This window comes from Sapajus apella, unplaced genomic scaffold (genome assembly GCF_009761245.1).
Source record: "Sapajus apella isolate SASKATOON/1434 unplaced genomic scaffold, GSC_monkey_1.0 scaffold85, whole genome shotgun sequence".
Lineage (NCBI taxonomy): Eukaryota > Metazoa > Chordata > Mammalia > Primates > Cebidae > Sapajus > Sapajus apella.
Genome location: NW_022437025.1, coordinates 4,386,218 through 4,412,278, shown reverse-complemented (window position 1 = coordinate 4,412,278; position 26,061 = coordinate 4,386,218). Strand labels below are relative to the sequence as shown.

At 54.4% G+C, this 26,061-nt stretch overlaps 1 protein-coding gene across 3 annotated transcripts in view; it reads left to right on the top strand.

The window, feature by feature from the left end:
• The window catches only part of HTRA3 (HtrA serine peptidase 3), a 36,861-nt gene extending 19,401 nt beyond the window's left edge, over positions 1 to 17,460 (top strand). Inside the window, exons 4-9 of one of the 3 annotated variants that reach the window (XM_032254055.1) lie at positions 1,897 to 2,091; positions 2,843 to 2,875; positions 4,596 to 4,710; positions 12,489 to 12,537; positions 14,205 to 14,300; positions 16,332 to 17,460. In XM_032254055.1, coding sequence (XP_032109946.1) covers positions 1,897 to 2,091; positions 2,843 to 2,875; positions 4,596 to 4,710; positions 12,489 to 12,537; positions 14,205 to 14,300; positions 16,332 to 16,497 — 654 coding nt within the window. In that variant the 3' untranslated portion in view covers positions 16,498 to 17,460. Of the gene's footprint in view, positions 1 to 1,896; positions 2,092 to 2,842; positions 2,876 to 4,595; positions 4,711 to 6,442; positions 7,288 to 12,488; positions 12,538 to 14,204; positions 14,301 to 16,331 lie in introns of those variants that run through there. The other 2 variants (XM_032254056.1, XM_032254057.1) reach the window with 2 other exon arrangements.
• Positions 17,461 to 26,061: the final 8,601 nt, after the last annotated feature.

Sequence of the window (26,061 nt, the reverse complement as noted above, 5' to 3'; positions counted from 1 at the left end):
CCTGGCCAGAGTGTTGGGATTACAGACGTGAGCCATGGTGCTCAGCCAACAAATTTTCCATGAAGCCAAATGGTAAATGGTAAATATTTTCTCTTTGCAAGCCCTGGGATCTCTGTCACAACCATGCGTCTCTGCTGTGGCAAGAACGAAGCCTTAGGCTGCACAGGTGGGTGTGGCAGAGGTCCAGTGAAGCTTGATTCACAAAACAGGCAGTGGGCAGGTGGCATTCGGGCCTTGGGCCAGTTTGCAACCCCCGCTCAAGGACCCCCGTGGGGAGAGGAGAGCCAGACCAGGGGCAGGTGTGTCTCTCCCCTTCCGGCGGCTGTGGCAGAATGCTGGCAGGACTGGTGGCGTGGTGACCAGGTGGTGCTGAGCAGGATGCCCCACCTGTGGCCAACAGGCGCAGGCAGAGCTAATGCGACTCATGTCCTGCAGGCCCTGTGCCCAGGGCCATGACCTGACAGTGGAAACGCCCTCCGAGACCCTATGCTTGAAATTGAGCCACAGGAAAGGCTCCTGACCTGCACCTGGGCACCCTCCTGGGGTGCAGAAAGGATGGGCTGACCCTGCCCCAGCTCGTCGTCTCCCAGGGGCTTCAGACCTTGTTATTCCTGCGTCTTCAGCTACTGAGCAGTGGACAATGTCATCTCTCTGGGTCCTCACCTTCCAGTGAGCAGGCCTGGTTCCGCCACTGGGGATTCTCTCTGCCACTGACTGAAGCCTCAAGAACCCCAGCAGCACAGAGAACAGAGGAGCAGCCTGAGCCTTCCCCACGCCAGCGCCCGCCCAGCGGGGGCTGCTTTGACCCTGTGCAGGGCTCCACGCCACCCCACTATGGACAGCTTTCTCCTTGTATTGAAAGCTGCAAAGAAACTTTCTTATTTGACATGACAGCATACAGCAAAAGGGAAGAGGTCTGAAATGGTGAGACGGGCCAGTGGCCAGGTGGAGTGGAGCCGTCTGGAGGGTCAGAGGCATGGGGTCCTGCCCCACTGATCTCCTGAGTTGGGGCAAGGCTCATGTGACCTGGCCCGTTGCAGACCCACGGGAAGCTACAAGGTAGTGCCTCAAGGTCCCGGGAGCCTTTTCCCCGGCTTCCCTCAACGGCACAAAACCAGGACGGGGAGGCTGATGTGGGTATTAGCGCAGTCCTTCGCCTATTTATGACGCGTGCATGTGTGCTTCAGGCGCCTTCTAACAAGCACCGGGGAGCACCTTCTCAGAGTGTGCGCCATGCGGCTTCTGGGACACCGAGCAAGTCTGCTCTCTGAGCTCCCAGGCTAGTTGCAGAGTCAGATAATCAGCTGCTGGCCCCATGCCGAAGCAGGAGAGGAGCCTGCAGGTGTCTGTGCAGGGCGCGGGGTGGAGCTTGGCTAAGCGGCTTCACCTCCCCAGGCCTCCGTCCCGTGTGTCTCTTTTGGGAGATGGGATGAAATTAGATCAAGGATTTCGGAACTGGGGCTCCCGGAGGCCTTAGCTGGGCTCCAGGGGCCTGCAGATTTCTCACCATCAAAAGCATCTGTTTGTGTGTGGTGCATACGCTGTGGTAGTTTTTACCAGGTGTCTGCAGCCTTTACCAGATTTTTAGGGGACATGTGATCATCGGATCATTGGGCCCAATGACCTTGGAAGCTATGCTGAGCTGCACGCTCTGTGCACCGCCCGCGCCTGCCCTGGGGAAACTTTGGTCCCTGGCACAGTTGAGCCTCTGTCCCGGGCTGCTCTTACCCCAGCCCTGATGGTGGTCTGTACTGGTGGCCTGCCTGGGCTTTCACAGTCCTGGTGGCTTTGCACAGATGTGCCTGCCTTCCCTGGGACCCCCCTGCCAGGATCTGACTGTGGTCCCCACTGAAGGCAGATGGCTAAGCCTCCCTCTCTGTGTCTTCTCTCCCCTAGAAAAAGCTCCCCGTGTTGCTGCTGGGTCAGTCGGCTGACCTGCGGCCTGGGGAGTTTGTGGTGGCCATCGGCAGTCCCTTCGCCCTGCAGAACACGGTGACAACAGGCATCGTCAGCACTGCCCAGCGGGAGGGCAGGGAGCTGGGCCTCCGGGACTCCGACATGGACTACATCCAGACGGATGCCATCATCAATGTGAGTCCCAGGGACAGGAGGATGGGCACCTGCCGTCTGTACCCAAGACCTCGAGGTAGCCTCCGAGTCGACTGGCCCCCATCCCCAGAGCCGTTCTGTCACTTGGCATGTCCACTTGCTAGAAAGTTCTCTCTTTACATTCGGTGGAGCTCTAACCTTGTGACTTCCACCCCATGATGCCTGGCACCCTGGGAGTCAGAGGCTGCTGTCCATGCTCCGACAGCCATTCAGAGACAGAGAGGCACAGCCGTGGCCTGGAGACACCTTGCCCAGCTTACACACCCTGGCCAGCGTTGCTTTTCTTTATGATTGTGATTATGTCCGCGGCACCTTTAGCATTCACAAAGCACTTTGCCCAGATGCCCCAGATCACGTCCGTCCAGTTTTGCCGCGGCTCGGGCACTTGACTGAAACCTGAGTCTTTGTAGAGGCCCCCAGGCTGGCAGGATGGGAAGTAACACCCCCATTCTCCATGCGCCAGGCGGCGCTGCCCGGCCTCGAGGGTGGAGATGCTGGTTTGTGCAGACGACAGTAACAGTCAGACCCCAGTCATCAGGCGCCGTCCGCCTGGCCTCTGTGGGCCTCGGCCTTCTTGTCTGTGAAATGCAGACAGCACTGAGGCCTTTCGATGCTGCTGGGCTGAAATATGCTTATGCGTCTCTGCACTGCTTAGAGGTAGAGTTGGAAGAAGGAGCTCCAGGAGCCCCGAGGCGGGGTCAGGCACAGCTAATGGCGTTTCCTCCCCTTGCAGTACGGGAACTCCGGGGGACCACTGGTGAACCTGGTAAGTGTCCCCTAGAGCCAAAATCTCTGTTTCTGGGGCTCTTCTCGTATAGGGGCACTCAGCCTTGAGGTGGGACAGGCCCCACAATATGGTCCCAGAACCTTACACCAACAGTCAGGAGTGTGGCTGGGCTGAGGCCTGGAAGGGGGGCAGACCAAGGCACATGCTGCCCAGAGCACCTCAGGGAGGCTGGCGGCCACTAGGAATGAGGACTTACCCACGAGCAGCAGCTCGGTCCAGGGCCATGTCCCCGTCAGGGAAGCTGGGGCAGGGGAGACACAGGTGTGGGGCTGCTCACCCCAGGCCTCCCTGCCCTGGGTTTACACACAGGATGACAGGGGCACCCTCATTCTCTTCTGTCCCCCTCAATCACCCCTTCCCAATAGTGTCTTGGGCCTCAAAGTCAGGCTCAGCCTCATCCCAGGTGAGATTTTTCCAGAATAAACCAGGAAGCTCAGTTCAGAGCTCCTAGGCCCTGAAGAATTGGACAGTCCCATCCCTGGAGCTCCTGTACATGGTGGGGGAGGTGTCCAGATGTGAACAAGCACAATGGGAGCCACATGAGATGGCTCTGGAGGAGGATGCTGGGCAGGAAGTCCTGACAGCTGATGCGGCATCAGGGAGGGCTTCCTGGAGGTGACAGCATTACACAATGGCGTTGAGATTGAGGAGGACTGGGCACAGGAGAAAGAGACCCCGGGGGAAGGCACAGCATGAGCACTGGGGAGGCTCTCAGAGACTTAGGGTGAGGGAGGTCAGACAAAGGGGCAGCGACAGGGGCTGGTGGCCTGTGTCCTGCTGCCTCAGGCCTCGTGTGCAGATAGGGCTTCTCCCTGTGTGCCCAAGATGTCTTCCAGGCTTTTGGCAGGGCTGAGGGCATGCCCTGGTTTTGGGGAAGCTCGTGTGTGTGGTTTAGGAAGCCAGGCCCCAGAGGCTGCTCCACGCAGTCCAGGCAGCAGAGACAAGCACAGAGGCCCGAGGCCAGACACAGAACTCAGCCCCCTGCATCGCACACTGGGCTGCTCTTCCTGCCTCCTGAGCTTCCAGGGACCAGGAGGACAAAGGGTGCCTTGATCTAAGGCTCTGCCCCAGGGCCCAGAGGTCCCCTAGTGAGCTGGCCAGGCCCTGGCCAAGAGGGCAGGGCTATGGGTACATGCCAGGTGGAGTGGGGCTCCTTTCCAGCAGCGTGCCTGAGTGTGAGGTCCCTAGGGGCCAGGTGAGATCCTGCCCAGGTGGCACCAGACTCATGGGGGGAAGGTCAGGTTGGGAGGGGCTCCAAAGAGAGGGAGTGGGGGGTCTGTGAGCTCCCCTGGCCTCACCCACCAGACCCCCACTTCTGAAGGAAAGGATAGATGGAGTCTCAGTACCCGACGGGCCTCACCATGTTCCTTCCTCTCTCAGTCCCTCCAAGTGTGGCTTGGCACTGCCCTTGGCCCAGTGGCCTTGCTTCTTAGAGGCAAAGTGGCCGGAGCCTGGAGACAGGCCCGAGCTACAAGCTTCCCTGGAAATAGTCTCCAGGGCTGGGGAGGGGGATCTCCAGGGTTTGCAGAGGTGTGTCACTGACCCAGGTGTGATCCTGAGAGTGACCTTTTCAGGAGAGTCGGGGCTGTAGGGGATTGACAGCCAGGGTCATCCTCTAGAAACAGAGCCATGGACACAGTGCTTTGTGGGCAGGGGTTTGCCTGGGTTCCCCCAACTGATGCCTGCTCTTCCTGCCCAGGATGGCGAGGTCATTGGCATCAACACGCTCAAGGTCACAGCTGGCATCTCCTTTGCCATCCCCTCCGACCGCATCACGCGCTTCCTCACAGAATTCCAAGACAAGCACATCAAAGGTAAAGAGCTCACCTGGAGAGGCCAGAGGCAGGGGCACTAACCCCCCCCCACCCAGCCCTGGGGCCAGGGCCCATCGGAGGTACTGGGTGAACCTTGCTCACTACTGGCCAGGTCCTGTCTTCCATCCCAAAGCTATGAGACCCCTGGGATAGCTTATTCTCAGCCTCTTTCAGGATCTTCCCCCCTGCCTATCATCAATTCATGGTCACATTCACCCCCTGCCCCTCCAAAGCTATCTCCCTTTGGCTGGGGATCTCTGATATCAGCTCCCACCATCAGTTTCTTGGACTCCCTGGACTCCTCTTATCTGGGCTGTCACTTGGTTGTCAGGTGTTTCTTTCCTTCCATCCATCCATCCATCCATCCATCCATCCACTCACCAACCTATCCATCCATCCAACCTATCCACCCATTCATCCATCCATCCATCCATGTATCCATCCATCCATCCACCCACCCCACCCATCCACCAGGTGTTTCTTTCGTTCCATCCATTCATCCAACCATCCATGCATTCATCCATCCACCTACCCATCCACTCACCCATCCATCCATCCACTGACCCATCCACCCACCCATCCATCCACCTATCCATTCACCAATCCATTCACCCACCCATTCACCCATCCATCCATCCATTCAATCATCCATTCATCCATTCATCCACTCACCCACCCACCATCCATCCATCCATCCATCCATCCATTCACCATCCATCCATCCACCCACAGCTTTCTACCCATTTAACCATTCATCCACCACCCATTCATCCACCCATCTTTCCATCCATCCATTTACTATCCATCCACCTATCCATCATCCATCCACCCATCTATCCACCCACCTACACAGCCATTCACCCATTCATCCATCCACCTATCCATCATCCATCCACCCATCCATTTACATACCCACTCGCCATTTACCCATTTATCCATCCACCTATTATCCATCTATCCTATATCCATCCATCCACCCATCCACCCACCCAGCCACTCATTTCTTCTTTTACCCACCAATTCTTCCATCAATCATTCATCCATCCATCCATCCATCCATCTATTCATTCATCCGCTCGTCCACTCACCCATCCACCCATTCACCCACGCATCCACCATTTCTTCCTTCATTTTTCCTTTCTTTCTTCTCTCCTTCCTTCCACCCATCCACCCACCCACTCATTCACCTGTCTACCTACCTATCCATCCATCCATCTGCCCACCTAGCTGCCCCTCGATCCCTATCCCTCTATTCTTCCTTTCTTCCATCATCTACCCACTCCTGAGTACTCCCTCCTCCAGGCTGTGGGCCATGCAGATCACATGGTAGAGAATCCTCTATGCGAGGGGAGCAGAGTTCAATATCCTGGTTCTTGGAAGTCACCCTCTTTCAAGCCCCCATTTCCTCACCCCCGTCCAATAGGGATGTCCAGCCCACCCTGCCCATGGCTAGGCTGCCATGAGCACCCATCTGGGAGAGGTCTCACTGGGGCACTTGGCAACTCTCCCAAGTGAGAGCACACCCATCCCCTCCTTAAGTGAGCGGTCAAAGCCACCTTCCAGAGCAGGGCTATGCTTCTGATCGCAGGGCCCTTCCTGGGGGCCTCCACCTCCCCACTTTCTCTTCAGCCCTAGTGAGCTGCTCCCTCCTGCCATTGTGTCTCCCGTGCCCACCTCCTGGCCAACGCCCAGGCCTGACTCAGCAACTCACACTGCCACTGTCTCCTCCCAGCCCCCTCACTGGCAGTTCATTGAGAGCAGGGGCTTCCTCATGCTTGCCCCTCCTCCATGACCCCTCCAGCCAAGTACACGGACCCCAGTGCAGCCAGGCCGGTGCCATGAGGGCTGGCCCCAGGAAGAGCTGCTGTTGAGGATGCCGCTGCTGTTCTTCTGTGTCCATTATGGAAAGGCGATCTGGAGCCAGGCAGAGCCTGTCTTTCCCAGGGAAGCTGAAGTCTTCTTCTCTTGAACAGCGGGCACCATCCAAACTCTTGAGCCCTTTCCCTGTTGACTTCTAGGAAGCTCAGAACCAGACCCCCGGGTACGCCCTGACCTCCTTTCCCTGATGGAGCTCCTTTCCCTCATGACCGAGCCTTTCCTGTTGAATTGTCCCATTCTCCGTGGGTGCCTTTGACTGCAGCCCATTTTCTGGAAATCAGGGGAGCTGCTCTTTGCACACACTGAGCTAGGAGGTGACTTTCCTGGAAGTGGATGACAGCGTCATCTTCCCTTCTTGCCTCTGTTTCTCCTCTCAGACGGGACCCCCCGCCCCAAGGGCCTGGGTTTGCTCCTTTGTTGTACAGGGACTGTCTGAATTAGTGCTGGCCTCATCAAAGACCCCTGGGAAACATCTCCTATCCCCAGAGCTGTGTCCCCTCCCCGAGGACAGCACAGACTAACTGAGGAACCTGATAACCGTAGCTGCATGGCACAGCTGCAATTTTAAACTTCTTCTGAAGTTGACTGCTGTTTGTATTTGCTTTTCTTTTTTATTTAATAAAATCCAATGATCCAAACCCAGTTAATCTAAAGTTCTTTGAAGTGAACAATCTTTTTATTAAATCAAGGACACATTAAGTGCATTTCTTATTCTTATCTGGGGGTGGGGTTCAGAGGCCTCTGGGGGGCTTTCAGGTAAAGAGTGGCCACCATGCAAGCTTGGGGAGCCCCAGGAGGGCATGGGGTCCAGCCAGTCTTAGGACTAGAGTGTAGCCCCACATGACGTGGGGCCCTTTATGGGCATCTGTCCCTCTGTGGACTGTGGGGGACAGTGCAGTTCATAGATGGGAGACCTCTGGCCTGGGAGGTAACCCCCTCATTTATCCTGTGGCCCACATGCCAAGGGAGAGCTGTAGGGAGGGGAGGGGACAGAGGAGGGGCATGCACCCTGGTCTCAGACATCATAGGATACCCCTGTCTCAGAGGCCTCATGTTTCCTCAGTCTCAGAGGTCACAGGGTCCCCTGTTGTCAGAAGCCAAAAGGTTCCCCGGTCCCAGAGGTTACAGGGTCCCCTGGTCTCAGAAGCCATAGGGTCCCCTGCTCTCAGGCCCCCATCCTGGGTGGAGTCCTGAGTCCTTTCCAATAGAGGAAAAGCCTGGCAGAGGCAGCCCAGCCACCCGGCAGGAGCAGGGCCGGGAGCAGGATGGGAGGGGAGCCTGGTGTCCCCGTACTTGGTGTGTGTTCTGCTCCCCTCTCAAGTTCAAGGAGAAGAGGCTTCAGAGTCCTGATCCTGAGCTCCCAGTCCTGCCTTCCCCACCTCCGGCCCAGGCGCATTACTGGGCCCCTACCTTCCCATGCACACAGTGGGTCTAAGTCAGCGGGGGCCGCAGCCACTGTTCACATGCCGGCTGTGCCTCGGACTCCTGTGGGCTGTGATCCAGACAGAGGTCCTGCCCTCCCACTTTCCTCCTAGCAGGGAGACGGGCCACAAAAGCACCCCCAGATGCTACAGATCAGAGTGAGGGGCACTCAGAGGAGGCTGGGGCGGGGCTGGGGCCTGGAGGGCGAGGGCTGCATGGGATGACCCACCTCCAGCAGAGACTGTGGGACGGGAGCGGGGCAGGCTCTGGAGGTCACCAGGGACCCCCAGGCAATGGGAGCAGGAAGCCCGTATGTCCCAAGAGGGCTGTGTGGGGACCTGTTGAAGACCTCGTCTGCTGGATTTAGAAGCCACCTGGAGAGTGACCCCCCGGATTTACAGCCCCAGCCTGGCCCCTCCCACTCCGGGCTCAGACAGCTGCCTGTGGGACATCCCCACCAATGTCTCGGCAGCTCCCACTCTCAGGGCACATGACAGACCCCTGCTCCTGCAGCCTCTCCTGCTGTCCCCATACAGCTATGTCAGCCTCATCCCTCCAAGGACGAGGGACTTCCCACACCTCTCACCCACTGTCAGGGAGTCCACTGGCCCAGCCTTCAGGACGCATCCACCCCTGGGCCTTTTTGCCGCTGTGCCTCCACCTCCGGGTCCAGCGCTGGGGCACCGCTGCACTGGACCATTGCCTCTCTGGGCTCCTCCGGCCGCTGCCCCGTCCCCCACAGACCCTCCCACAGGCAGAGAAAGGCAGATCACATCTGGTGACTCAGCGTCAAATCCAAAGCCTCCCAGGACCCACTGGACCCAGGGGCCTGGCCTCCCCGCCAGCTCTGGCCCCATCTCCCACATGCCTTATTCGTCGGCCATTCATCTTTGGTGGGTTTAAATATTTGGCCCATTTAAAACATTTAGGTTATTTGTGTTCTTATTAGTAGGTTGGGAAGGTTCTTCTGCATTCTCGATAGGAGCCCTTTATCAGATAATCGAATTCCAAGTATTTTCTCCCTCTCTGTGGCTTGTCTTTTCGCCCTCTGAACAGTGTCTTTAAAGAGCAGAAGTTTTGCAAATTTTGATGAAGCCTCTTTTCGTAATTTGTCATGCATTTGGTGTTGTATCTAAGAAGTCTTTGCTAACCCAAGATCAGAAAGATTTTTCTCCTACAATTTCTTATAGAAGTTTTACTTTTCCAGGTTTCAGGTTTAGGATGATGATGCATTTTGAATTATTATATTTCTAAATAACGCAAAGTATAGATCGAGGTTTGGGGTTTTTTTGTTTTGTTTTGTTTTTGCCCTGGAAATTCAATTGTTCTAGCACCATTTGTTGAAAGACTGTTCTCTACTGAAGTGCCTTCACACCTCTGTCAAAAAGACAATGGCCATGTGCCATTCTAGCTCTCTGTCTGTGTGCCAGTATTGCACCGGCTGGATCACGGTGGCTTCGCAGGAGCCCCAGCAGGCAGGCGGTGTGAGTCCCTGACTTCATTCTTCCTTTTCCAAGTTGCATGGCTCTTCAGACCCTTTACATTTCTGTGTGAATTTCAGAATTAGCCTGTCAATTTCTACAAAAAGAAAAATAAAGCCTGCTGATGACCTGATTGGGATCGCATTGAATTTACAGATCAATTAGGGGAAATTTGGCATTTTAACAATGGTAACTCTTCTGACCCAAGAATACAGAATACCTCTCCCTTTATTTATAACTTCTTTAACTTCTCTCTGCAATATTTTATAGTTTTCAGTGTACTGGTTTTGTGCATTTTTCATCAGATTTATTCCTAAGTATTTCTTAATTTTGAGGCTATTATAAATGATATATTATTTTAAATTTCAGTTTCTGGTGGTTGGTTAAGAGAATATTCAAATTAAAATGATTTTTTGAATGTTCACCATCAGATATCTTGCAAGCTCAGTAACTCACTTACTGCTTCTATAAACCTTTTTTGGTAGATTCCATCACATTTACTGCATAGATGGCTATGCAGTCTGTGAATAAAGAGAGTTTTATTTCTTCCTTTCCAATCTGAATGCCTTTTTTTTTTCTTGCCTGGCTAGAACTTGCAGTAAAATATTGAATGAAAGGGGTAAGAGTGGACCTCTCATCCCGTTCCTGGTCTTGGGGAGAAAACACTCACTCTTTCACCGTTAAGTATGATGTTAGCTGAAAATTTGCATAGGTATCCTCCATCAGGTTGAAAAGTTCCCTTCTGTTTCTGGTTTTCACTGGGAATAGATGTTAGATTTTCTCAGATGCTTTTTGTGCATCTTTTGAGATGATCATGTGGATTTCCTTTTTAGCCTGTTAATGTGGTAAATTGCACTGGTTGATCTTTAAATGTTAAACCAAGTTTGCATTCCTGGAATGAACCTCACTTATTTGTGATGCATTATCCTTTTTCTTTTCTTTTTTTTTTTTTTTTAGATGAAATCTCACTCTTTTGCCCAGGCTGGAGTGGAGCAGTGTGCAATCTCAGCTCACTGCAACCTCCACCTCCCAGGTTCAATCGATTCTCCTGCCTCAGCTTCCTGTGTAGTTGGGATTACAGGCGCCCACCACCATGCCCAGCTAATTTTTGTATTTTTCGTAGAAATGGGGTTTCACCATGTTGGTCAGGCTGGTCTCAAACTCCCGATCTCAGGTGATCCGCCCGCCCAGGTCTCCCAAAGTGCTAGGATTACAGGCATGAGCCACCATGCCCAGCTGTATTATCCTTTTACATGTATTGTTGGATTTGATTTTTTTAAAGAATTTTTGTATTTATTTTCATCAGGCATATTGGTGTAGTTTTCTTTTCTGGTTTTGACATCTAGATAATGAAGTTAGAAGTAACCACACGTTTTCAGTTTTCTGGAGGAGTTTGTATAGAATTAGTACTCTTTCTTCCTTAAACATCTGGTAGAATTCTCCAGTGAGATCTTTTGGGCTTGAAGGTTTCTTTGTAGGAAGATTGCTAACTCCAAATTCAATTTCTTTAATAGATATAGTGCTCTTTGGGTTATCTGTTTCTTCTTGAATGAGCTTTGGTAGTTTGGAAATTTCAAGAAATTGGTTCCTTTTGTCTAAGTGATCAAATTCATTTACGTCAAGTTGTTCATAATATTCTCTTATTATCCTTTTAATGTCTGTAGAATCTGTAGTGATGTCACCTCTGTAATTCTTGACATTAATAATTGTCTTTTCATGATCAATCTTGCTAAAGTTGTATCAATTTTACTGATCTCAAAAGATCAGCTTTTGGTTTTTATTTTCGCTATTGTGTTTTTTTGATTTACATTCTTTGTTTCATTGATTCCTACTCTTGATTTCATTGAATCACACTCATCTTTATTATTGATTCACACTCTCAGCTTTATTGATTCACACTCTTACTAGATTCATACTCTTATCTTTATTATTGATTCACACTCATCTTTAGTATTGATTCACACTCAGTTTTATTGATTCACACTCAGCTTTATTATTGACTCAGCTTTATTATTGATTAACTCTCAGTTTTATTATTGAGTCACACTCTCAGCTTTATTATTGATCCAAACTCAGCATTATTGATTCACACTCAGCTTTATTATTGAGCCACACTCTTACCTTTATTATTGATTCACACTCAGCTTTACTTTTCATTCATACTTTCAGCTTTTTTTTTTCTTCTGCTTACTCTGAGTTTTCTTTGGTGGTCTTTTTCTAGTTTTTAAGTTGGAAAGGGAGGTTATTGATTTGAGACTTTTCTTCATTTTTATTTGGTTGAACATAATTTCTAATTTCTCTTTTGACTTATTTGAAGATGAGTAATTTAGAGTATATTATTTAGTTTCCAAATATTTGGAAATTTTCTAGATACCTGTTATTGATTTCTAATTGTGGTCAGAACTCTTAAATAAAATTAAAATTCTGAATTTATTGACTTGTTTATTTCTGGGGGAGAGACATCTGCTAAGTCATAGACTGGAGCAGCTGCGGGGACCGAGGCACTGTCTCAGTGAGTTGTGTTTGCAGTGCCCCAGCCACAGGGCCTGGCACGTGGTTGGTACTCACTGGACATTAACAGCAAATATTATTTTGAGGGAGGCCAAGAGGAGGTAATGAGTTCAGCTCCAAGCAGGGAAAATCTGGGGAACCAGTAGTATAAAAGCTGGAAAGAAGAGCCCCACTGGCCACTGGGGTTAGGTTGGAGCTCAGCTAGGACAGCAGATATTGGAGCTGGCATGGATGGATGCAGGATGGGGTGGACATGAAGCCACCTTGGGGCGAGCCACACTTGAGCTAGAATGCCCCTCAGCTCCGTGATGGCAGTCAGGAGAGGACAGCTCTGCCTGACCACAGGGGGACTGAGGCAGCTCGAGCAGAATGACAGCTGCTGCTTCCTGGTCCTGCAGGGGAATTTCTCTCCTCTGCCTGTCCCCTGAGGGAGGATGGTGGCTTCCACAGCAGTCCTAACCGAGTCTCGCCGTGTTTCGTTTCCAGACTGGAAGAAGCGTTTCATTGGCATACGGATGCGGACAATCACACCAAGGTGAGTGTCTGAAGAGTGCTGTCCCCTGCTACCCCTTCATCTCATCCCTCACCAGGGCCCTCCTTCCAGGTCCTGGCCGGCTGTGCTCAGCTCCCTGCAGGTGCCCAGATGGGCCAGTGCACTCAGGCTTCTGAACTTCTGACTGCTGCTCAGGCCAGCTCTTCTGCTTGGAGCCTTTCCCCCTTTGCCTGATAGATTCCTTCCACTTTTTCAGGACTGCATTCAGACGCCATCTCTTCCCCATGGCTACTGTAACAAATTACTACAAACCCGATGGCTTAAGACAGCAGAAATGTGTTCTCTCGCAGTTCTCAAATCAGGGGCCGGAAGTCAAGGGCTCGGCAGGGCTGCGCTGCCTCTGAGGCTCCAGGGAAAGCTACTTCCTCACCCCTTCCAGCTTCTGCTGGCTCCAGGCATCCTGGCTTGTGGTTGCCTCGCTGCAGTCTCTGCCTCTGTCTTCACTTGACCTCTGTCTGAGTATCTGTGTACACATCTCTCTCTCGTTTCTCTTATGAAAACAGACATCATTGGAGTCAGGGCCCACTCTAAATCAAGAAGGTCTCATCTCAAGATCTTCCACTAATGACCTCTGTAAAGGTCCTGTTTCCAAACAAGGTCACATCTGAGGCTCTGGGTGTACATGAATGTGGGGGAACACCATTCTGCATTCCCAGGACACTCAAGTGGGAGAAGGTGCCTCCTCATTGCACACAGAGCCCTGGCCTCCCTCCCCAGACTTGAATTCACCCTGCTGTGTCACAATCACCTGTTGTGGGAACGCCCCACCCCACCCTGCCGCCTACTCGATGTCAGCTCCTTGGGAGCAAGTACTGTGATCTGCTATCCCTCTACCCTACCCCAGTACCAGGTCCACCACGGAGCAGGCACCTGAAAATGCTGAATGAGTGTAAGAAAGAAGGGGCTGGGGGAGAGGAAGAGGAGGCAGGGTGGAAGGGAGGCTAGAAGTGCAAAGTTGAGCCTCGAGGTTTGAAGAAGGGAGAGGTCACTGCACTGGGAGCCTGGGAAGAATTCAAGAACACTCAAGTGACCATTTCCTGAAACCATAGAGTCCCTACAGCTGCCATTCCTCCTGTTTCACCAACTCTGCTAATCTGGGAATGACATTTGAAAAACATTATGATCAACACCAGTACACCAATTTATCTTTTGTTTTCTTTCTGTCTGTCTCTTTTATTCGTCTGTCATCCCACTGCTGTTTGGTCTTCTGTCTTTCCATTCCATGACTCAGCATTGTCTGTCCGTCCCATGACTCAGCATTGTCTGTCCGTCCCATGACTCAGCATTGTCTGTCCATCCCATGACTCAGCATTGCCTTCTGTCCATTTCTCCTTCTGTCCATTTCTCCTTCTGTCCACCCGTTGAGCATCATTCCTTCTTCCATCCATCCATCCATCCTCCTGCCCCTCCTCCCACCTGTCCACCCACTCTCTCTTCTCTTCATGCTTCTAACCAGTCATTGCTACCACTTTCTTCTTGAGAAGCATGTCTGGTAGGGGACACGGAGTGGCCAGTGGTGGGACAAGACAGTGTGGGGCCCAGAGGAGCCTCCTTTTCTGGCCTGGTTTTGGAAGGCAGGAGGGGCAGCTTCATACCAAGGAGCTTGGCAAAGGCTCTGAGGGGGGGACTTGACAGCAAACTCTTTCCAGCCTGGTGGATGAGCTGAAGGCCAGCAACCCGGACTTCCCAGGGGTCAGCCGTGGAATTTACGTGCAAGAGGTCGCGCCAAATTCACCTTCTCAGAGGTAGGCTCTGCCAGAGGAGACAGGGAGACCAAGACTGATGGAGGCATGGGGCAGGCCTGGGTCTTGGGCTGCGGCTGACCTCATGTGACCTTGAGCTTCCCAGCAAAGTGATGAGGAAGGGGCAGGTGGATTCTAGCATGTCTGCTAAGCCAGGAGAGGCTGGAGACCTGAACAGTCCCTAGAGCCCTGACCGCATCTGTCCGAGGTCCAGAATGTCATTTCCTTCAAGAAGCAGAGGCTAAAGAGTCCCTGTTGGGCTAAGAACCTGCTCCAAGCCAAACTCTTTCACCAGCTGGGGCCAGCCTGGGTCTTTCTGGGGCTCAGCTTCCTTGTTGTAAAATGGAGATAATTCAGCCTATTCTTTTTCTTTTCTTTTCTTTTCTTTTCTTTTTTTTTTTTTTTTTTTTTTTGAGACGGAGTCTCACTCTGTTGCCCAGGCTGGAATGCAGTGGTGCGATCTCAGCTCACTGCAACCTCCGCCTTCTGGGTTCAAGCGATTATCCTGCCTCAGCCTCCTGGGATTACACCACACCTATTTTTTATTTTTTTTTTATTAGAAATGGAATTGCACTACATTGGCCGCTCTGGTCTTGAACTCCTGACCTCAGGCAATCTGCCTGCCTCTGCCTCCCACAGTGCTGGGATTTCTACCCCTGGGGGGACTTTGTCAAGATTAAATAGATAAAGCATTGTTTTCTTTGAGTCTTCCAGCACTAGAGAAATGTTAAGCCTGGCAACCCGTAGGCTGAGGCAGGCGTGCAGCAACATGACCACATGCTGGTGTGGCTGACCCATCCCCACCAAGGGCTCCAAGCCAGTCGCTCTCTCCTCGGCCTAGGTATTCGTCTGCAGTGGGAAAAATCCACGAATAAGTGGACCCACGCAGTTCAAACCCACGTGGTTCAAGGGCCAGCTGTGCTGTGCGTCAGCAGAGGCTGGGCTTGAAGGTGGGAGGCCCCGCGTGACCTTCTGCCATGAGCACAGATGGCACACGTGCCCTGCCCGTAGCAGGCCTGCAGTAGAAATGGTTGAAATGGTGTGAAATTTTCCACACACGTCATCTCAGTTCATCCTCAGTGCAGCCAGGGAGGTGCAGGCTCCTGCCTCACCCATTTTACAGATGGGGGGACTGAGGCTTAGAGGAGTTACCCTTCTGGGTCACGCAGCTGGCATGTGTGGGTCCTGATGCTGGTGCCCACGCAGCTGAGCACCATCCCATCGCCTTCCTTCCCCGCAGTGGGGAGGCCTCCGCAAGGCTCCTGCAAAGGGGAGGCCGGCCCCGCGAGCTCTGCCTCTCTCAGCAGACGTCTTCGTCACTGCAGAAACAGCAGAACCTACTCCTGGGCCTTTGCAATTTGCCAAGCACGTCTGCACATAGGACTGTAGACATGAAAACTGAGGCTCTAAGGGACAGAGAGCTTGGCCCAGCGAGGAAGTCTGCAGCAGAGCTAGAACCCACCCTCATCTGATGCTTGGGAGGAGGGGGTTGAAAGGTCGTTTGCCTGCAGTGTGACATTGGTTTTCTTCTGGAGAGAGAGCCTTGAGGCCAGGGCACTGTTCCTTCCCACGGAAGTGACTTTTGTGGAAATGTTGTCATTGACCCTGACTGTGCGTCGCCCTGGGCTGGGCCTAGGGAGGCTGTACCTGTGGAGACCATGATTGGGGAGGCCGTGACTGGGGAGCCTGTGCCTGTAGAGGCCGTGACTGAGGAGGCCAGGACTGGGGAGGCTGTGCCTGTGGAGGCTGTGCCTGGGGAGGCCAGGACTGGGGAGGCTGTGCCTGTGGAGGCCATGCCTGGGGAGGCCGTGTCTGGGGAGGCTGTGACTGAGGAGGCCAGGACTGGGGAGGCTGTGCCTGTGGAGGTGTGTCTGGGGAGGCCGTGTCTGGGGAGGCCGTGACTGGGGAGGCCAGGACTGGGGAGGCTGTGCCTGTGGAGGCTGTGTCTGGGGAGGCCCTGACTGGGGAGGCCAGGACTGGGGAAGCTGTGCCTGGGGAGGCTGTGCGTGGTGACCCCATCTCTCCTGTTGGCAGAGGTGGCATCCAAGATGGTGACATCATCGTCAAGGTCAACGGGCGTCCTCTGGTAGACTCGAGTGAGCTTCAGGAGGCCATCCTGAACGAATCTCCTCTCCTGCTGGAAGTCCGGCGGGGGAACGACGACCTCCTCTTCAGCATCGCACCTGAGGTGGTCATGTGAGGGCCGCATTCCTCCAGTGCCAAGCACCAGAGCCTGCGGACAGCAGGGACACCGCTCCCGAGATCAGGACGAAGGACCACCGTCGGTCCTCAGCAGGGCAGCCGCCTCCTCCGGGCTGTCCAGGGCAGAGCCGAGGCTGGGCTTGGCCAGGGGCCCGAATTGTCGCCTGGGGAGTGTGGGATCCACATTCCAGTGCCAGGGAGGGAAGCCCAACGTCCCCTCGTACAGATGCTCCTGAAAGACACTTCCAGGTTCTCGGGATATTCACAGAACGGCCTTCTCCAGAGGTCCCCTCCTCTCCCAGCCTCCCGACTCTGCACCTGTGGATGCCCATCTGCAGTACCCCCTGCTCCCCTACCTCCTCCTGCAGGTCCGGGCTGCCAAGCCTCTTCCCCCCTGACTGATGCTCACCTGACCTGAGTCCCTGGCTTCCTTGTGCCCCAGGACTTACCAAGCTGTAGGGCTGGGGCTGCTGCCTGCCAGCCTGGGGTCCCTGGAGAGCAGGCCATGTCTGACCCCCTCAGGGTGGGGGGGTCCAGCCTGGAGCAGGCGCTGAGTGACTGTCCCCTGGCTGCGGAGCTGAGCCCCGCCCTGCCATGAGGTTTTCCTCCCCAGGCGGGCAGGAAGCCACAGGGAGCATGTGGAAGGTTGGCTGCTGCCTGGGGAAGCTTCTCCTCCCCAAGGCAGCCACGGGGTGCCCTGTAGAGGACAGTGGACGCGGACCTGCGGGGTGTGAGGACTGAGCCAGCTTCCCCTTCCCACACGGCTCTGGGTTGCAGCAGCCACTCGCATGGAAGTGCCGCCTGGAGGAAAGCGGGCTTCTGGGCATCACCTGCTCCTCCAGGGAACATGTGTGTCCAAGAGGCATGTGTGAGCTTTGCTGTAAAATCGACTCCCAGTGTTGCTTGTACTGTATGTTTCTCTACTGTATAGAAAATAAAGTTTACAAGCACATGGTTCTCAGCCGGCAGGGGCACTGGGGCAGCCTCCCCGCCGCTGGCCAGGGTTCTTCCTGGGGATACATCTAACACATGACTGGGCATCCCTGCAAAGACCCGCGCCTTCAGAGAGTTTCCCCGACAGCTGAGCATTGGGGCCCACCAGGTCTCGGGGTCGTGTGGCACTGCAGCAGGCTGGCTCCGAGTCCAGCAGCCGGGGCAAGCCCTGGCTCCACCTCTTACTTCCAGCTCCATGGTCTTGGGCAAGAGATGTCCCTTCCGTCCCTGGCCTTTGCCTCTGTCCAGCAGGAAGCCTGGCTCTGCTGACCTCCTGCTTGCCCCCGGACGAAAGGTGGCAGGTGCAGCCTTGGGAAGCACCTGGCTTACGGGGAGCTCCCACTAAGCCCCACTGTGTGTGTCCAGTCACATGACAGAGTCTTTCCTTGTGCTATTTCACCCTCCCTGCAATGGGGAAACTGAGGCAGAGAGTGATTTCAATGAGCAGGAGATCCAGGGACACAGCCCCCAGTGGCTGGAAGCAGAGCACTGGGAGTCCTGAACTTGCCCCACCCCGCTCCACCCAGAGTGGGCCACCCCCGCCAAGCCCCAAGCCACTCTGGCCCTGTCTAGGCTTCCAACCACCTGCCAGTCTCAGGCAGCCATGTCCAGCCTCCAGGCCCTGCTCTCGCTCCTGCCTGTGGCCTGGCCTCTCCACACACACAGTGGCCTATGGGGTGTTGGGGGCCTGGGGTCGGGAAGAGGGCTTGGAGAGCCGCGACCTTACCTATTATCAGAGAGGTGAGCACTTCAGGAAGCGTCGAGGATCACCAGGGAAGGCACGGTCCCATTCCCACAACTCTCCCAAATCTGAAGGGTTGGGGTCACTCGTGATTTCTGGGGTTCTGGGGGCTCAGGGGAACTGAGTGTAGGGATTCTGCCTGTTCACACTGTCCCTGCATCGATGCCCACCACATGAAGCCACTTCTCCCCTGACAACTCTTCCCACCTTGTGGGGGACAAACCCTGACACCTCAGCTCAGACCACCTTCTCCACCCCTGCATCTGCACACAAATGCCGCAAATCACAACCCACCAGCTCACTCTCAGGTGGGCTGTGCTCTCCTGGCTCTGTCTAGGTCATGGTCACCTTGAAGCCTGGTTTTGGAGGCCTCCCGTCCAGCCCCGAGATCCTGTGTGGGGGCCTGAGGAGCACGGCGGGGCTGTGGGGTCAGGAGGCTGAGCTCAGATGACCCTCTGAGCCTCGGTTTCTCCACCTGTCAGATGGAGATGATGTTTTCTTAACAGTGTGGGTTCCATTGAAGGAGGTGAACTGGCTGAGCACTGGTTTAAACACCATGAGAAGGGTCCTGCTCACACTCCAGCCCCGAATGTGTCCCGAGACGTTGCTTCCCACCACCTCCTGCTCCCTGCCCCTGGTGCCGAATGCCCGTGGCCTCTGGATGCCCATCTGTAAAGCGGGGAGGTGGGATGGGCGCTCTGAGCTTGGGAGTGAGCCGTCCCAGGCTGTGGGCCCAGTTCTGACGCCCTCAAGCTGACCCCTGTGGGGGCCTTCAGCTCTGGGTGTCAGCATCCAAGAGGCCTGTGGCTGCCACCTCCCGAGGAAGAGGGACGGTGCCACTCAGGCAGCCCTCCCCTGATGGGGGTCGCCCTCTCGCCTGCCCCAGCTGTCCCTGTCACAGCAGGGGGTTGAGACCTCTGTCCTCCCAGCCTCCAAGACCTGACTGCTCCCTCTGGGCGGAGCCACGTCCCTGGCAGCCCCTCCAGCTGCCTTCAGTGAAAAACAACCTTTGCGCAGCCCGGCAGCCGCGGCCCTGCCATTGTGCAACCCTCGGGCTCCCGTGCAGCCCCAGCTGCTGGGCCGCCGCCCACCCCTCCGCGTGTCCCATGAAGATGTAAACAGGGTGCTCACAGGCCAGCGCCCACCAGGAGGAGTGCCCTGCCCCAGGCTGGGTCCTCCGTGAACACCTGGAATCCCCCCGGCACAGGTCCCCTTGTCCCAACATCTCACGTGACAAAGGCAGAAACTGAAGCCCGGAGAGGGCAAGGACCTGCTCCAGATCACATGTCAGCCAGTGAGTGGCCTCTAAGTGACCAGTGCTGGGCTCCCATCTGTCCCCTCAGGCAGCTGTGGTGCAGCTGCTGAAGGACAGACCTCTGCTGCCCTGGCCCGGGGCCCAGCCAGTGCCTCCAGGAGGGCGGCCCCTGTCTCCCACGGCTGACCCGTGGGTCATGCATCTTCCTTCCAGAGTCGCTGCCTCCTCCCTCTGGGGCGAGTGGGCTCAGAATAGATGAGTACAGGTGGAAATGTCAGAATTGGGTCAGGGCTGAAGGAGCAGAGGGGTGTCCGGGGCTGTCACCCACGCCTGCTGCATTCCTACCGGCCATTCCCTCTATGACGGGCTGAAGAATGGCCCCCAAAGGCATCCGTGTGGTAACCTTGGAGCCCCAGAATATCTCATATGACAAAAGGGACCTAGCACATGTGATCTAGGCAAAGACCCTGAAGTGGGGACAGGGTCCTGATTGTAGGGTGAGCCTGATGTGACACAAGGGTCCTTATAAGGGGGACCCAGAAAGGGTCAGCAGAAGGTAGAAAATGGGATGATGGAGCAAGAGGTGGGGGCGCTGTGGGGAGGAGCTGAGAGTACAGAGGGCTTCCAGAAGCTGGAAAGGCAAGGACATGGTCCCTTCAGAGCCCCCAGAAGGAGCCGGCCTGCTGGCTTTTTGAATTGAGCCCAGACAGACTGACTGTAGATGCTGGCTTCCAGCACTGAGAGAGAAGTCTGCTGTGCTGTGCTGGTTGCGAGGTTCATGATCATTTGTTACAGCAGCTGTAGGAAATGCCCCGGCTCTTCAAGCTGGCCTCCAAATTCACCCCCTCCAGTAAGCCCCACCCTGCCCATGCTGAGGGCCTGGGGACCCTTTAGAGCCCTGTGGTCTCTGGTTTCTGCTTATTTCCTTGTTCCTCTGGATGTTGACTGCTGCTGCTCCCCACCTCATAGAAACATTGGCTCCAGGAGCTCAGGAACTTGGCTTAAACCCCAGCCATGTCCCCAGGGCCAACCCCAGAGCCAAGAGCAGAGCAGGTGCTCAGCGAATGAGTCTTAGTTCAAATGGGAACCGTGGGCTGGAAAGTTCATCTCAGCTCTGTGATCCTAGGGCCCAGACTGCCATGTCACCCTAAGCAAACCCCAAAATCCAGTATCCAGGAATGCCAGGATGCCAGGGATGGGAAGATGGGGGAGAAGAGGTGGGGGTGGGAGGAAAGGGCCCCCTCTCTTCAGAACTATGATTCTCTAAGGCCCAGCATCCTCTCTGAAAGTGGAGGGGAAATCTTCACTCTGCAGAAATCCCCCCCAGAAGGAGCAGGCCGTGTGCTGCCCTGCACCCACGCAGCCACCACGGAGCCCTCTCCCAGGATCCCTCTAGGCTCCAGGGACACCCCAGGCAGGAAAGCCGCCGAGGGGGAATCCCCTCTCCTCCTCACCTCACCAGTCCCTGCCTCTGTCCCACTCCCTCCTCTCACTTCAGAAGAAGGGACCCCTACTCCCTGGGCTCTGAGGCTGCCCTCCATGCCTCCTGAGAGGAGACGATCCCTTATCTCACCTCTTACCAACTGAGAGCTGTCCTCTCCCTGAGCTGCCCAAGTCGTCTCTGATGTTTCATTAGTGGCCACAATCCGCACTCATCTTCCTGTCGCCAAAGAGTTCCCTCTGCCTCCTGGGGTCCAGAGGAGAGGTCACAGGTTGGCCATCTGCGAGACACGCCCTAACCCGCCATTCTCCTTTGACAGCTGTTCCTACCTTGAAGGTGATAGGCTCTGATCCCTCAGCTCAGATACCGTCTCGATCTCCTGTGTCTGTCCGAAAATGCCAGGGAAGGAGGCCATCGCCTCAAGAGGCAGGGCATCAGTGACCTTTGTGGGGACAGAGCTGCTGATGGGCTAGGCTGGAGGGAGGCTCTGGGAGTCAGGACTTGGGTGCTGGTCATTGGGGTTTCCTTTGTGATAGCGCATTGGACTGTTAGGTTTCTCTGCAAATCCTCCCGGACAAGCAAACCTGGCCCTTCAAACCCAGATAAGGCAAACACTGGAAGAATATGCACAGCACACGAGTATGTGCACTCACAGCTCACATGTATGTGCACATTCAGATGCATGTGTGCATGGCATAACATGTGTGAGTGTGCAAACAGCTCACAAGAGTACACACACTCAGATACATGTGCATGGCATCACACATGTGAGTGTGCAAACAGCTCACGTGAGTACACACACTCAGATACATGTGCATGGCATCACACATGTGAGTGTGCAATCAGCTCACGTGAGCACACACACACTCAGATACATGTGCATGGCATCACACATGTGAGTGTGTAAACACAGCTCACATGAGTATACACACACCCAGATACTTGTGCATGGCATAGCATGTGTGAGTGTGCAAATGGCTCACATGAGTACACACACACTCAGATACATGTGCATGGCATCGTACATGTGAGTGTGCAAACAGCTCACACGAGTACACACACACTCAGATACATGTGCATGGCATCGCACATGTGAGTGTGCAAACAGCTCACACGAGTACACACACTCAGATACATGTGCATGGCATCGCACAGGTAAGTATGTACACTTCCGGCTCACATGAATTTTCACACAGATGCATGTGTGCGTGGCACAGCACATGTGAGTATGAACACTTACAGCTCACACGAGTTCATGCATGCATGCATGGGCACGGCACACGTGGGTGGCCTTTCTGAGAGATGACAGACATGCTTGAAACACTTTTGTTTTTTCAAAATCATTTTTACTGTCTAGTGTGGTACATATAAAAATGTGCCACAAACCTAACAGTCCAATGCACTCTCAGAAAGCAAACCCCACACGACCAGCCCCCAAGTCCTGACTCCGCAGAACCGCCCTCCAGCCCATCCCATCAACAGCCCTCTCCCCACAAAGGTCACTGACGCTCTGCCTCGAGGTAATTGCCTTCTTCCCTTTATAGATTTACCACCGAAGCATGAATTGCTAAGCACAGTTGCATGCTGGCTGCATTTTTCACATGAAGTTACACAGATGTGCTCACTTGCTCTCCTGGCTTCTGCTCAACATTACATGTGTGAGATTCTTCCATGTTGATGTGTGCAGCGGAAGGCTACCAATATCGACCACTGTATGGCATCTGCTCTGGGAACATACAGCAATTCCTTCACCAAGTCTCCCGCTGATGGCCGCTTGGGGTGTTTCTAACTTGGGAGTATGGCGCGTCATGCTGTCACACCCTCATACACGTGTTTTGTGACTTGTCCAAGCATCTCTGTGGGGCGTATTCCTACGACTGAAGCTGCTGGGTCATATAGTATACATACACTCAGTTTCAGTAGAAATGCAAACTTTTCAAAGTGGTTTCACTAGCTTGCACTCCCCACCGCAGTGTGTGTGAATTCCCGTTGCTCTCCAAGACCCCTTCCTGCCATTGCTGAGGAGATTGTAGTAGCAGAGGTACAGCATGCTTGACCCTGAATGTGAATGGCGTGGCCTTCTGGATGTGATGGACATGGACATGTCTGAGGGTCCAGCCACAGCAGGCGCCGCAGAGCTGCTGTCCCCACTCCTGCTTCAGGAGAGAAAGAAACCCTTTCCAAACAAACCCGTTCTGCTCCTGCCCTCTCCCCTGGCTGATGGCGTTCCTGGGGGCTCCTGGCCCTACACAAGAGCACAGCGGTCACCATTCTTCATGTTTGATCGGCTCCACCTGAGTCTCTGGGTGGCAGCGTGTAGGCATGGCAGGTTCCTGCCACACACGTGCAGAGAGAATGTGCCCCACAGGGCCTTCTTGCTGCCTGCAAGGCTGGGCTCTGTGCCAGCGCCTGGCAATGTGAAAGGCTCAGGAAGTGACTTAAGGTATGGGTGGCCAGCAAGGCCCTTTGTGTATTTTCATTCACTGAAATGAAGCAAAACCTGCTTTGAGAGAGTTTGTGATCTGAAACGTGATTGCAAGGTTATCGAGGATACGTAAGGCGTCTTTCATACGCTTCTCTTTGGTCTGTGCTGTGACTCCACCTTCCCTCCAGTTCAGCCAGCTTGGATGCTGACTCAGAGACCAAGGAGCGCTCCTTGCTGTGTGTACCCCCCACCTCTGAATGCAGCTTTCCTCACCCTGCCTCAGGCCCACTGGAGCACTGGGGACAGAAAGGGACTTGAGACACTTTGGGTAAATTTATTCCTCGGCTCAGCGTGGTGGGCTGGCTAAATTTAGAGTCCCCTCCACAGTCAGTGCCTAGGATTCGTGCATCCCCAGCGAGGCTGGGCCCTCAACCCGTCCAGCTCCTTCTCCACCTGCCTGACTTCCTTCTGCCATTCCAGGACCAGGCCCCACTGCGATCAGGACCCCTGTGATCACGGCCTGCTGTGGCCAGCACCTCTGCAACCAGGAACCCTGCGACAGCCCCCTCCCTGCAACCAGGCCCCCTGAAATGCCCTGCCCCACAACCAGGCCCCCCCAGGACAGCCACCTTCCCTGTGACCAGCCCCCTCTGCCTCCAGGTCCCCGTGGAACGAAAGCCCCTGCCCCCTTGACCGGGCCCCTGCATTCTTCTCCCCTCCTGCCCGCCTACCTTCCCTGCAGGTTATATCACCAGTGGGCGCCCTCTTCCTCCTGCTGCTCTACAGTAACAATAATTTTGTTGTGGGGAACAGGTGTGCAGAATCAATGCCAAGTTTTGGAGTCCTGGGAAAGAAGACCTGGAGGAGCTGAGGGCCGGGCACACATGTGTGGGTATTGGCACACATGTGTGGGCATTTGCACACATGCCATCATGGCTGGGGCCCCAAGCCGGGCCTGAATCAAGGATTCAGGTGTGAGTGGTTTATTGAGAGGTGATCCCTGGGAGCCCTGGTGGGAGAGCGGGGAAGAGAGACAGGGACGGAAAGGAGCACGTGTGCCTTCTTCAGGATGGCCAGGGGGGTGCCTAGGCACCACCCTCTGCAGCCCCCAAGGTGGTGTGTGGGACATACGGCAGCCCCACCTGCCGAAGGGAGAGGGAGCTGGGTGTCCCTCCCCCGCTCTGTCATACCTGGCCGAGGCCTGCTGTAGAAGACGTGGCCAGCCCAGCCCCTCCAGCAGGCCCTGGGTGAGCACGGAGGGGAGGACTTAGGCAAAGAGCTGCTGGAACTTGCAGTAAGATGCGGTCCGCCGGGTGGGGTGACAGGGCACGTGGACACCCCACAGGTGGCACCTGCCGCACGGGACACGCCCGCGGGGATGCACACCTGAGATGCTTCAGAGTGTTAGGAATGGCGCAGCTCTTGGAACCCATGGCTTAACCGCTTCTTACCTTGTGTATATTTTAGATAGGAACATTTTAAGATCATGAAATATTTCAAGCACATAGCAAATAGAAAATGTCGTTAAGCTATGAGTCTATCAGTCGGCTGTCACACTGCTGCGTTCTGACAATGAAATACCTAAAATACTCCACAGGCAGCCTCGGTCGGTTCTGAGGTCCATCGCCTGGCGTCGGTCCTGCCGGTGGGTTCCATGGCGGTGGGGACAGAAGCATGCCCGTACCACTGTCAGCCTTGTAAGCAATGGCCTTTCTCTCTAGTGGCTTCTACAGTTCTCTCATTGGGCTGGCGCAGTGGCTCACGCCTATAATCTCAGCATTTTGGGAGGCTGAGGCGGGAGGATCACCTGAGCACAGGAGGCAGAGGTTGCAGTGAGCTGTGATCACAACACTGCACTCCAGCCTGGGCAACAGAGCGACACCCTGTCTTAAAAAAAGAAAAAAAAAAAAAGATTCTCTGTCTTTGGTGTTTCAGCTTTGTCACAATGTGATTTTTATTTTATTTTTTTTTTTTTTTTTTTTGAGATGGAGTCTTGCTCTGTAGCCCAGGCTGGAGTGCAGTGGTCCGATCTTGGCTCACTACAACCTCCACCTCCCAGCTCCCGGTCCAAGCAATTCTCCTACCTCATCCTCCCGAGTAGCTGGGATTACAGGCACGAGCCACCATTCCCAGCTAATTTTTTGTATTTTTTAGTAGAGACGGGGTTTCACCATGTTGGCCAGTCTGGTATTGAACTCCTGACCTCGTGATCCGCCCACCTCGGCCTCCCACAGTGCTGGGATTATAGGCATGAGCCCCCGTGCCCAGTCCACAATGTGATTCTTTATGGCTTTCATTGATTCTAAAAAATATTTGGTTATTGTCCTTTCAATGTTACTTATCCTCGTGTTAAATACATCATAGTACATACATGTAACAGACTCCAATGTTCCGTACACATAACGGACCTCATCCTCCTCAGAAGGGATTCCCAGGCCAAGCATCTCTCCAGGGCAGGTGCAGAGCACATCCAACTCACAGCCTGTTTTTCTATGGCCCGGAAGATAACACTGGTTTCTAGATATTTAAGGGGTTGTTAAAAGAAGGAGGAGGAGGTGGGGAGGAGAAAGAGGAGGCAGAAGGTGAGGGGCAGAAGGTGGGGGGCAGAAGGTGGGGGGTAGAAGGTGAGGGGGTAGAAGGTGAGGGGCAGAAGGTGGGGGGCAGAAGGTGAGGGGGCAGAAGGTGGGGGGGCAGAAGGTGGGGGGG